The following is a 13,602-nucleotide window of genomic DNA, read 5'->3' on the forward strand; positions in this document are numbered from 1 at the left end:
GGCAATCAATGGTTCTGTTACGATAATATTTTCAGGAAAGCGAAAGAACATGATAGAAACTTAACTTGGGATTGTTACGATTCTGTGTCATGGTCAAAAATGTCGGAGACTGGTATGTTGAATTTGCCATTAGTAGGGAGTAGTGTGGGGGAGTCCTCCCGCCCATATTCTGGGTCCTCCTATCGATCAGGCGCGAGTAACGAATACCAGTCCAGGCCGACCGGCACCACAGGTAAAAAAGGGAGTTGCTGGAACTTTAACAGGGGAAAATGTACGAGGCCTCAAGGGTCATGTAAATTCAGGCACGAATGTAGCGGGTGTGGGCAAGCGTCCCACCCTGAGTCCATGTGCAGAGCCAAAACGGGTGATAACGGGGGTAGAGGAGGCGCCAAACAGGTCTGAAATAGTCCGAGGGGCGCCTTTACCTACTCCGATTGATACCATGGCAATGATTCCTTGGCTCAGCGAATACCCGGACCACGCTTCCGCTGGGGTGTTACAGAACGGATTTTCATATGGTTTCCGCATCCCAGTGGGGGAGTTTCAGGGTTTAGCGAAATGTAAAAACCAAGTATCGGTCTTGCAGCACACGACCGTGGTACAGGAGAAGATTGGAAAAGAGGTGGCTCGAGGTCGAGTCGCCGGTCCGTTTAGTGTGCCACCGGTTGCTAACTTTGTTTGTTCCCCCTTAGGGGTAGTCCCCAAGAAGGACCCGGGTGAGTTTCGGCTGATACATAATTTATCAGCCCCACGTGGTCTTTCCGTAAACGATGCGATAGACCCGGCAGTGTGTTCAGTACGGTATGCATCTTTCGATGAGGCCGTAGCCATTTTGAATCGCCTAGGGCCAGGTGCGCTGATGGCAAAATCTGATATCGAGTCAGCGTTCCGGTTGCTCCCGGTACATCCAGACGATCAGCGTCTTCTTGGTTTCATGTTTCAGGGACATTATTACATGGATAGATGTATGCCAATGGGTTGCTCTATATCTTGTTCCTATTTCGAGCAGTTCAGTTGTTTCCTGCAATGGGTCTTCACAAGGAAGACGGGGTTTCATCAGGTGATGCATTATCTCGATGACTTTTTGTTTCTAGGGGCAGCCGGGGATCCGGAATGTGGTCAGGCTTTGAATGAATTCTGTGTTTTAATGAACCATTTTGGTGTGCCATTGGCACCCGGTAAGACGGTGGGTCCTTCGACTTGCCTCGAGTTTCTGGGTATTGAGCTCGACTCGGAGGAGGGTTGTTTTCGTTTACCAAGAGAAAAAGTGCTCAGGTTCAGGGCATCCCTGGAGACGTGTATTAGTCAGTCCAAGGTTAAGTTGCAGCAATTACAACAATTGGTGGGACAGCTGAATTTCGCCCTGAGAGTAATACCGATGGCCCGCCCCTTTTCCCGCTCGATCGCTCAGGCCATGGTCGGCCTGAAGGAGGGTCACCATCGCACGAGACTCTCGGCCGAGGTTCGCCAGGACATGCGCATTTGGTTGGCATTTCTGGCGGATTTCAATGGTCAAGTTGTCTGGAACAAACAGGCGGTGTCCTCCGAGGAGCTGGGGCTGTGGACAGATTCGGCAGGGAGCATTGGTTTTGGTGCCATCTTTGGCACACAATGGTCGGCTCAAAAATGGCCGTCATGGTGGCATGAGGAGGGGTTGACGAGTAACATTGCTTTTCTTGAACTGTTCCCCATTCTGGTGGCCCTGAAAACTTGGCCTGAGGGGTTTAGAGATCACTCTGTGGTATTCTGGTCTGATAACATGACCGTGGTTGAGTGTATCAATAGCCAGGCGGCACGATGCAAATGGATCCTGAGGCTGCTGAAAGAAATTGTCTTGTTGTGTATGCAATTGAATGTCCTATTTAAGGCAAGACATGTGCCGGGGGTGATGAACCAGGCGGCTGATGCGCTTTCTCGTTTCCGTATGCAGGCCTTCTGGGGTTTTCTGCCCACAGCGGACCCGGTGGCGGCACCCTTCCCCGAAGCTCTCTGGTCTCTCGGTGCCCCGAATTACGAAACCTCGTGGGAGAGAGTTTAGCACCCAGGACAAGGAAGGCGTATGAAGGGGCGTTCCGTTCCTATTTGGCCTTTTTGGGGGCTGCTGGAGGGGAGCTTTGGGGCCAGGAGGAGGGGGTAGTAAATTTCCTGCTGTCTTTACATCAGGCAGGCAAATCTGTGGCTACTGCCCAGAGGCATCGGGCAGCCATTTCCTTCGTGGCAAGGGCTTATGGGATCCAGGACCCGACAGCGTCTTTCGTTGTACAAAAAGCGCTACGTGGGTGGCAACGCCTTGAGGGTCGCAGAGTAGATGAAAGGCGCCCGATAGGTCTGGATAGGCTGGCCCTGTTATTATCTGTACTCCCTTCAACGTGTTCATCCCAGTATGAAACAGTGTTATTCCGAGCCGCTTTTGCGCTGGCATTCCATGGGGCTATGCGGGTAAGCGAACTAGTGGCGAGGAACTAGCGGGATGTGACCGGAGGACTGTGCCAAGAGCATGTTCAGGTCAGAGGGGAGACGATGTCCATCTCGTTTGTCAGGTCCAAGACCGACCAGGGTGCGATGGGGGACTGCATAATCATACAAAGGATTCCCGGGTCCTCCATGTGCCCGGTAAGTTGCGTAGAGGAATATTTAACGCAAAGGGTGGCATCATGGGGGGGGACATTGTTGCGACACGCTGACACCACCCCACTGACGAGGTTTCAGTTTCAGCGGGTGCTTGCGATGTCAATCTCCGCTGCGGGCTTGAACCCCGGCGAGTTTGGGACCCATTCCTTTCGGATAGGGGCTGCTACTGAGGCTACAGCCAGGGGTCTGAATGTCGAACAAGTTAAACGTGTGGGGCGTTGGTCCTCGAACTGTTATAAAAGGTATGTGCGGTTGCACATGTTATGAAGCTGTAATGATGTACTCACGCTTCCTGTTTTTCTTTGGTTTTCAGTTGCGCAAGCCTACGAGGCGGGGCGGACTGGGCAGTCGACCCAACACCGGGTCAGCGGTCAGACATCACCGGCTGTGAAAAAGGAGGTGTGGGTCGTGGGCCACTCATACGTGAGGCGGGCCGCGGACGTATTCAATGCAGGTGACATGATTCACGTGGCTGGGGAATAAGGGTACAGTGTGTCCTTCTACGGAAAGGGCGGGCTCTGTATTGACCAGTTTCAATCATTTTTTGAGGGTTTGTTAGGGCGGACGAGGTCACCGCCGTCTGTAGTCATAGTACATCTTGGGGGCAACGATCTGGTGTCCACTGGTAGACGACTACTTCTTGAGGCAATGCTTTCCACTGTAAGTTGGTTAGCGAGAAGAGTTCCAGGGTGCACAATCGCATGGTCCCATATGATACCGCGACAAGTGTGGCGGGGGGCTCTTTCAGTTTCTGCTCTGAATCATTCAGTAAGGAAGATTAATAATAAAGTGAGTCGATTGTTCCGTTCAAGTACACTGCATTCTATTTCGCATGGTTGTATTAAAGGGGACAGTATGTATTTGGGTGATGGTATTCATTTGTCCCGGGTGGGGAACGAGTTACTCATAGGAGACCTGATAGCTTGGCTGGGGACTTTAAGACATGACCTTTAGGTAGGAGTGTGTGGGGGGTCCGGATAGCCGGTCAACTATCCGGCCTGTGGCGGTAAGGTCATGATCGGTGAGCACTAATTAGTAGATCCCTATGAGTGGGCGTCACCCATTACGGATGGGAGCGCTCGAGGGAGGTGGCCATTGGCCCCTCAACGGGTAGGCGGTCCCTTCTAAGGATGGGACGCCGAAAGGAAAGGAAAGGCGGTCAAGGCCCCTTCCTGGGTAGGAGGGGCTACAGCCCCCTCCTGGGGAATTTCCCGGGGCCAGGATATCTGCGACGGCAGATGTGGTAAGTTGTGTGGGGTTTGGGAGGGGGTCTACGCTACCTTCTAGATACCTCACACGAGTCCTCGAACGACCTTTAAGTGGCGTCGAGTTTATTGGGGCCCCCGTCAAGTCAAGGGAAATTGGTAGTTGCACTTGAGGTACACCTCTGTGCGGTCGCCCCTCACAAGTGTGGGGGATTTTCGGGTTTAGGGATCTTGACACCGGTTACGACCTTGCCGTTGGCCCTTAAACGTTAGGATGTACAATTTCAAAATTTCAAGTTAATGTTTTGTAGGATGTTAGTTCGGCTAGGAGAACCTTTGTATTAGAGAATATGTTAAGGTTAGCCAAACATCGCAATGTGGTAATGAAATTGTACATAATATGAAACTGTTATTTTAATGTTTTAATTTTTGTTTCATATTTTAATAAATACGGCCGGGAAGGGTAACTCCCTTCCCGCCTTCCAAAAGTTCAAGAACTGTTTCCGGTTTCCCATCCTTGGGGAGTGTGTTGAGAGGGGGTGGCGGGTATCGCGGCCATATGGAAAGGGGCGACCATTCGGTCCCCCCGAACGTATGGCCGAGTACCACGAGCCCCCCGGGAAGCCATTTTGGGGGCGGGAGGCGAGCCTCGGCTGGTATGCCCGAAGCGGCGTAGCCGGGGCGCGCTGTTTCCCGCCCTCGAGTAGGCTGGCCTAGACACTGACGCGGCTGGCCACGCCCAAAGGGCAGGCAGGGGCGGGTTTACGCCCGCCCTGAAGACGGATAAAAGGAGCAACAAGCCAAGAACGCATCCTCTTGTTCCTGTGCTCTGAAGCTGCACCCCCTCGCTGCACGTGAGCTCGAGACGGAACGAAGAGCCAATTTTGAACCCACCCACCAGCCCCTGAGGACAGCCAGTTGTTTTGAATAAAGTTTTGATATGGTAATGCTATTTTCTTGCAGGTTGTGGTGATTGTCGTGTTATTCTTAGTATGCAATAAAGAATGGTCAGCTACAATATCTTCTTCAAATAAAGTAATTCTGCACTAAGTATTGATCAGTAGTCATACGTGAAATGGTTTATGGTTGTTTTTTAATTGAATTATTTAGTTAAATTGTCGTATTTATTTTTTGGTCGGGCAGTAAGGTCATGATCGGTGAGCACTAATTAGTAGATCCCTATGAGTGGGCGTCACCCATTACGGATGGGAGCGCTCGAGGGAGGTGGCCATTGGCCCCTCAACGGGTAGGCGGTCCCTTCTAAGGATGGGACGCCGAAAGGAAAGGAAAGGCGGTCAAGGCCCCTTCCTGGGTAGGAGGGGCTACAGCCCCCTCCTGGGGAATTTCCCGGGGCCAGGATATCTGCGACGGCAGATGTGGTAAGTTGTGTGGGGTTTGGGAGGGGGTCTACGCTACCTTCTAGATACCTCACACGAGTCCTCGAACGACCTTTAAGTGGCGTTGAGTTTATTGGGGCCCCCGTCAAGTCAAGGGAAATTGGTAGTTGCACTTGAGGTACACCTCTGTGCGGTCGCCCCTAACAAGTGAGGGGGATTTTCGGGTTTAGGGATCTTGACACCGGTTACGACCTTGCCGTTGGCCCTTAAACGTTAGGATGTACAATTTCAAAATTTCAAGTTAATGTTTTGTAGGATGTTAGTTCGGCTAGGAGAACCTTTGTATTAGAGAATATGTTAAGGTTAGCCAAACATCGCAATGTGGTAATGAAATTGTACATAATATGAAACTGTTATTTTAATGTTTTAATTTTTGTTTCATATTTTAATAAATACGGCCGGGAAGGGTAACTCCCTTCCCGCCTTCCAAAAGTTCAAGAACTGTTTCCGGTTTCCCATCCTTGGGGAGTGTGTTGAGAGGGGGTGGCGGGTATCGCGGCCATATGAACAGTCTCACCTCCTAAGACTTTATTGCTAAGTCGACTACTAGTCACCTATGCTACCCATTTATTACTGCCTACCTCTTCTGTACTGATTGACAATTACCATATGTACATATACTACCTCAAACGCCTAATGTTTAATAGCAGTGTGTGGATCATTCGTTATTGATTACCAGTCACCCATGCTATCCATATATTACTATTTATCTCTATTGTACTGAATGGCGAATACCGAATGTATGTATACTACCTTAACCATCTAATATCTAATAACTGTATATTGTAAAGCGCTCTGATACCCTTGTGGGTCGTGTTCGTGCTATATAAAACTTTATAAACAAATAAATAAATACATTAGTCTGAGTGCTCACTTACTACTCGGTGGGTACAGAGAAGACCAGTGGAACCAGCAAATGGGGAACTCCTCTTGGCCTTATAATACGTTAGTTTTTTTTTAAAGTACAAAAGGGAGCAAAGTAAAGCGACACACTGCATTGACAAGCTAATAAAATCTTTTATCATCCTGAAAACACCTTTAGGAGTTTGATTAAGGTGACTTTGTAGTAATACTAGGCATACACTAATCTGGAAATAGACCTAAAACTGCACCCATAGGAAAACAGGCAGCATTAAAAGTATCATTTTAACCCTTTCGCTGCGGCGGCTATTCCGCCGCAGCGCTAAAGGGGCGGGGTCGCCGCGCGGCCGCCGCATGCTGGTGACAGAACCGCTCCGTCACCAGCTACAGTTGAGCTGTGCTGGTGACGGAGCGGTTCCGTCATGACCCGCCCCGCTCATTAAGACTGCCGCGCAGGTGCGAAATCAGCGCCGCGCAGGCGCGGCGGCCGGGCCATGACCGAACCGCTCCGTCATCAGCACAGCTCAACTGTAGCTGATGACGGAGCGGTTCCGTCATCAGCAGGGGAGGGGTTAATTGAGCAACATTATTTTGATGGATGGAAGAGTAGTTGAAGAAACATACTGATTGAAAGGTAGGTGTGTGTGTGTGTGTGCATGTCAATGTATAGAGAGAGATACAAACACACGCACACACACGCACCCACCCACACTCGCACACACACCTACCTTTCAATCAGAATGCTTCTTCTACTGCTCTTATGTGTGACACAAACACGCACACAAACACAGATGCACACACACACACCTACCTTTCAATCACAATTTTATATATATATATATATATATATATATATATATATATATAACATTGGTATGTGAACAAGCTCCCTTGCGGAGCGAAACGCGTCATTCTTGAAATAAACGTTTTTCCTGCATACTCACTCGAGTTGGATCGTTTGTGAGCCTCTCTGTCTGTTTGCTGTGGCGTTCTGAGGTCTGCACCCTGCCGTAGCCTGTCATCCATTGACGGGTTGGGATTTCTTCTATATATATATATATATATATATATATATATATATATCATACAGCTAAGTGGTCCAATGTGGGGCAATGTGCATCAGCTATCTGTTTGTTTTTTGAAAAGGCACGAACTCAAATCATAAACTACCAGCTTGGAATGGGGTGCCAGTTTTGGTTTAAATTAAACATAGTTGTTGCACAGCACATTTTTAACTTGCCTGGAATTCTGTCAAGAATATTTAAAATGACACTTGTCAAGGCATAACTATATTGAAAAAGGGAGGTGAAGCTTTAATATTACCACATGGTTTAAGTTGAAGGCACATGCAAGTATATATAAGCGATCACGGCGCGCCTTTCAGTTGATAAAAGCGTAAGGTTCAAACCAAAACGCGTCCTGAGTGCCTCTGGTTTGCCAATAAAAACTAATTAAATATCCCCGCTTTGGAGTGCAAACATTTCTCTTTATGCAGATGATGCAGCAGTGTGTAGTGTGAAAAAAATAATATATATATATATACACATAGTCAAATACAAACTCTAGTCTGGCGTGAATCTACGACCAGGGACCCACCTTCCACTTTTTCTCAGGCTCAAGTATCAGGGTGTGTGTCTGTGTAAAGTGCATTATAAACCATTCATTCAGCTGGGAAAAATTTACACACTCAACAGAAGCAACAACCACCTTGTAACCAGGTGTACAGTACCTGCATGAGGACCTCGTGGTGAAGCACAAATTTCAGGGTCCAGAGATTTCCAAAGATGGGCAGCGGAGTCGGTCCAGGGGGGTAACTTCTCCTCAACCACTGAAGCTTGAAGTAATGTGCAATGAAGAGAGTAAGAAACAGAGCAATCAACAGCTCAGTGATTGACAGCATGGTAGGTGCCTGTCTCTGCTTCTAGCAGATCTGCGGGACAGCAGAATTTATAGTTACTCTTCACGCTATTCTTTCCTCTTGTCTTAGTATAATTTAGTATAATTCATTCCTCGTTCTTTATGAATCCTATAACTATTTCTCAAGCTGTTTCCTGTCCTCGTTTCTCTCTCTTTCCCTCTCTATCTCTTCATATACCTCTATTTGTCTACCTATGTGGACTGATTCTATAGCACGTCTTTCTCTTCCCTGAATGTCTGTTCTGCTTCCTTCCCTTTTACTGCTAAGCCTTTATTTTACCCAATTTCATCCCTTTTCTCATCCTTTGTCTACTTGCAGTTCCTGTTTTCTTTCTGCCGTTTCCCCTTTATGTCCAGCCTGAATATCTATCTTCTTCAGTATGGATGCAAAGCCTGTGCATCTCTCTCCTCCTTTCTATTTCAGTAAAGGTTACTGTCTCAGTCGTATTCTTTCTCTCATGCTCTCCCCTTTTATACTTTATCTAAGAACCCTAGAGGAGGCGTATATCATTAGAGTGCACAAGATAAGAGATTATTGTTTGTGTAATATGCATGCTTATCAACTGTAAATTGGAATATTTGCTATTTCATCACTGTTCTACTGTTGTTTGACCTCTTGTAAGGACATGCCAATGTACTGTAAATAAACACATCTCTTTTCCTGGGCTCCAGTCCAGTGCTTGGAATCTATGCCACAAGACCTGATGACTCATTTATATTGTAAAGGGTAATTTACATATACATTGACTCCTCAGGTACAAATAAGGAATAATTACTGTGGGTCTTTTAGGAAAGGGTGACCACAGTCATGTTAATATGATAATGTAAATATTCCCAAGCTGGCTTTTATGTAACACACCAGGTTATCACTTCTATGGTGGGTCATTTTCTATGTGTCACTATCCTCTTATCATTTGACCTTTCAAAAGAGAACCTGACTGCTCAAGGGTATCCATGTGCCTTATTAAATGCATTTTAAGTTTAAATGACTCTTAAGACACAAACATGGAGTGCTGATTGTGGATGTTGTACTGAAAATTACTGAAATTGTTCAAGGAACATTGTCCTTGAACGCAGAATGTGAAGTAAGCTCAAATAACATCATATATGGATGAATATGTCAGAGGTTTATTCCAAACAGACCTTATGCACCAGCTTTCTGATCAACTGACTCCTTGTGCAAAATTGCCTCCGCATTCCATAACATCACATTTTTTAACATAAACATTCCAGGACACTACACTTCTCCTCCCCCTTTTTTAACCCCCATAACAGAGACACAACTAGACTACTAAAATATATAAACCAATATGAATATGCAACAAAAACTCCATTTTCATTTTTTGTTTGCATATTCTTTCAGATAGTTGGGGCTCTGAGTTTTTCTACTACTACTGCTTATTCCATTGCATTCGGGATGATTCTCATAATTCAGGTTTCCCAACCTCGACAAAGGCATTCCTCCTTTTACTTTGATCATCCAAGTATTCATCACCCTTTCCAATACATGTACTTTTGTAATAGCTAAGCATGGTCCACAGTATTTGTATAAAAACTTCAATCAATACTTTCCCACCCGAGCACTCAGATCTGCAACAGCCAATCTGATGATTGTCCCAAAATTCCGATTTGCAACAAAAGGAGGAAAATCCATGGCAGTTATGGGGGCTAGGGCATGGAATAAACTACCCCATCAACTTCGCGCAACCACTTCCGAGCTAGAGTTTGGGAAACTCCCTACAACATGGACTTACAGCTTGGCGGACTCAGTCTGTAAAACACTTGTTGAAATCTTGTTTAAATCTTTCTATCTGACGACTGAGAACAACAAATATTTACCATCCTTAGCATATGAATCTAAGCGCCAAGATGCTCCTTGGAGGGATAGCGCGCTTTACAAATACTTATCATATCATATCATATCATATCTCTAAACTCTACTTTACCATAAAAGTAACACCACATAGGGATTTCCTATCCACCATAACCTCTTGGTTTTCCATCTAATATTTCCAGAATTTTATGTTCTCTACACAAACATCTGTAGTTTTTATCAGAAATTATTGTCAATCATGAACATGACTAGAAGAATATTTTCACCTTCCCCCATCCATACTTATGGCTTCACACCGATTGCCCAATATGCTTCGAAACAATTGTAAAATAACTTCACTGCAACTTACATTGACTTTATACATTTTTGGTGACCTGTATGAATGACTTGCAACACTATATAAAATTGCAATTTTTCTGCATTTGTTACAAATACCCTTTTGGGCAGGGCAATATCTGACTCTGACCATATGTCCTTGCTGGACACACCTATAAAATGTTCCCTTAATCATCCCAAATCTCTTTCTACTTCCCTTACCCTTCACACCCTTCAAAGCACTAACTTGTGCCTGTGTTTTCTCACTTAAATCCTTCTTTACCTCCAACATATGAAGTGCTCCAAACTTTTAGATCGCATGAATACTTCATACAAAGATGGGTCATTTTTTATCCAAAGTTCCACCCTTAACCCCACCCCCTTACAGTTGGGAAGACTTTCCGGTGTTCTAGACTCAACAGATGCCGGTCCAGTTCTTCTCACCCATACCAGAGGGCAGCAGGTCAGCATGGCATGATAGCAGTCAGAGCAACAGTCCAGAAGAGTGGCAGTCAAGCAGAGTGGCAGTCCTTTCAGCAGCAAAGCAGCAGTGCTGCTCCTGGGAGAGTATCCACAGGTCCAGAGTGTACTGAAGAGTTGGTGTTTGGGATCCAGTATTTTTACCTGGCCCTTCCTTTGAAGTGGGAGAAGCTTCTAGACGTTTCCATTTGAAGTACACAGGCTTACTGTCTTCCCTGTCCTGACTCCAGACTAACTTTAGGGGTTATGCAGCACTTTGTATGGAGGCAGGATACAGCCTATTCCAGTGTATGTAGGGCTGTTCCCAGCTCTGCTATCCCATCCTGCCAGTGATGGCCCATCTAGACACACCTGAGTTATCTATTGTGTGTGGTTGACTAAAATGAATACACAAAGCCCAACTGCCAGCTACACCCAGTCATGTGACCCAGAGACAGGCTGCAGGCACTAAATGACTGAGGCAGGAAAATGGAGACTTTCTAAAAGTGGCATTTTTAAAATGTTAATTTAATATCCAACTTCACCATGACAGCAGATTTTTCTTTACAATTCCAAAGACATCAACCATGAACTGGTTACCTGTACCCATTATGGACATGATCTATTATTAGATATAATAAGGTAACTCCAATTTTAGCCTGCAGGAGACATAGGTCTTGCATTAGAGAAAAACAAATTTAAGGATTTTTCATTACCAGGACATGTAAAACTAAAAAGCCCATGTCCCAGTTTTTAGATACACCGTACCCTTCCCTCTGGGCTGTCCAGGACCTCCCCTAGGTGTGACTTACATGTATTAAAAAGGAAGATTTGGACCTGGTAAAAGGTTTCTTTTTCCAGGTCAACACGACGGTTTAAAACTGCAGGCACAAGCTGCAATGGCAGCACTGAGACATGGTTAAAGGACTACTTAAATGGGTGGAACAATCAGTGCTGAAGGTCCACTAGTAGCATTTAATTTACAGGTCCTTGGCACAGGTAGTGCCACTTTGCTAGGGACTGACAAGAACATTATATATTCCAATTGGGCATACAGCAATTCTGCCATGTTCTAAGGAGAAAGCACAAAAACGTTAGCACTGGTTAGCGTTAGTAAAATGTGTCCTAAATTAAGCAAAAATCAAAGTCAGTAAAACAGGAGTGTTGAAGGCAAAAAGTAAAGTGGAAAACCATGCCAACGCTGCCAGCTCTAATGCTCGGTATTTCTCCAATCAGATGCAGTAAAATGAATCCTTCAGAAGTGAAATGGTGTGCCACGCATCGAATATGATCTATGTAAATAGACATTATTGATAGATCCTAAGTGTAATGGTTTGACAATCACCAAATAAGATCTGATTCAGTACACAACAGTAATAGATCACAAACTCATGCTCCAATATTTCTGTATTGGTGTGCATATCAATAAAGGCAATTAAAATCGACAGGACTTTGGATAAATTCTATCTTGTGTGCCTCTCATATCTGTGATATGCTAACTATGAACTCACAAATACCCCACCTGGAATGGGTGGAGCTGCACAGAATAACTTGTGAGCAAGTGAAACACATCATTCAAATGCACCAATTTAATGTTTGCATCTACAATGTAAGCCTTAATATTTGTTGTGCAAAATGTGTAATATTGTGCTGTCTGAGGCAAATTCTCAAGATGTCTGCCAATTATTGCTCATCAATTCAGGTACATTAACTCAAAACATTATGCCATTTCAGACTGTCTTGAGTAAATTGAAATGTTTCTCATTTCTTATGACAACCATGATTTGAGTCTTTCCCATTATTGCAAACTGTGGGCCGAGGCTAAAGTGGCAGGATAGTATCATGGTGGATGTTGTGTGTTAGGTCACCAAGATAATGAAGACAGATTTGTGACATTTAAAGAAACTGGAACTAGTTTTGCAAAAGGGTCTGAATAAATCCTGTTCTATACTAGCATGACACATGCTGCGCACTGTAAACGAGGGAGATTCCTCGCAAGGTCTCCAAAATTGGCTACACTGGCAGTCATTTGTGAACTCACAAAGGGGAGTTAATTTTTTTTTGGTATATACAAAACCCCTAAAGATATATGAAAAGTGGGAAATTACCTTAATGTTCAGTTTATCATTAATTGGGTGATACACTAGTTTAGCATAAAAATGTGATAAGTAACGCAAGATTAAGATAATTCACGAAGATATCCATAATGGCTGGGTAAAATATACATGCCAGTACAACAGACCACTTTTGATGTCACTACAGGGACGCTGAACCTTTTCAGATACTGTGGTGTGAGGAAATGCAGTTCTTCACTCCCCTTCCCCCTTAACAGTTTTTTACCCCATCGTGTGAGTATCCCGTATTACATATAAATTCCTTCATGTTCACGCGATTATCGGTACACACGATACACATTAGGCAAATCACTCGATTTGTAAACAAAACGTCACGGACTGTTTTCGACACGTGATTTACGGGTAGCCAATGGCATCATTCGGCACAACGTACACACCCGGCAAATCAGCTTCTCCTTGACAATATAGGAGCTTTCCGCCCGTATTCAAACTACAGAACGCGGAAGAATTTTCGAACGCACACTGCTCAACCGGAATCCCATTAAGGATTCAGCGAGAACACTTTACCCGGTAAGCTTGCTTTACAAACGGAGACGAGCTTTGACAGACGATTTCCGTTCCAATTTCCAGATTAACGCGCTGACCGACAACAGCTCATAATTGCATTTCCCTTTTTCGTCTTTCGTTACAGATACTATCTGACGCCTGTGTGGCATTACAAACGCCAAACCAGGTTTGAATTTGTGAGCTTTCAGAGCACTTTCACACCGCTATTAATATACCCTAGGCACCCCCAATTCACCAACACTCACGAGTATTATTGTAAATAGAGCACCCCATTTTTTCACACCACTAGTGTCTTCCATTTTTCAATACAGTCTATACCATCGACACCCATTTCCTTCCTC

General features: G+C 45.1%; 1 protein-coding gene across 2 annotated transcripts in view; it reads right to left on the reverse strand.

Moving 5' to 3' along the window:
• Positions 1–13,602, reverse strand: part of LOC147684130 (cytochrome P450 2J4-like) — a 148,886-nt gene that overhangs the window by 99,807 nt on the left and 35,477 nt on the right. The window contains exon 1 of one of the 2 annotated variants that reach the window (XM_086944519.1): positions 7,824–12,920. The exons of the other annotated variant lie outside the window; for it this stretch is intronic. Within the exon in view, the coding sequence (XP_086800645.1) occupies positions 7,824–7,994 (171 nt within the window). The 5' untranslated portion in view covers positions 7,995–12,920. Of the gene's footprint in view, positions 1–7,823; positions 12,921–13,602 lie in introns of those variants that run through there. 2 annotated transcript variants of the gene reach the window in all.

Source organism: Lissotriton vulgaris, chromosome 11 (genome assembly GCF_964263255.1).
Source record: "Lissotriton vulgaris chromosome 11, aLisVul1.2, whole genome shotgun sequence".
Classification (NCBI taxonomy): Eukaryota; Metazoa; Chordata; class Amphibia; order Caudata; family Salamandridae; genus Lissotriton; species Lissotriton vulgaris.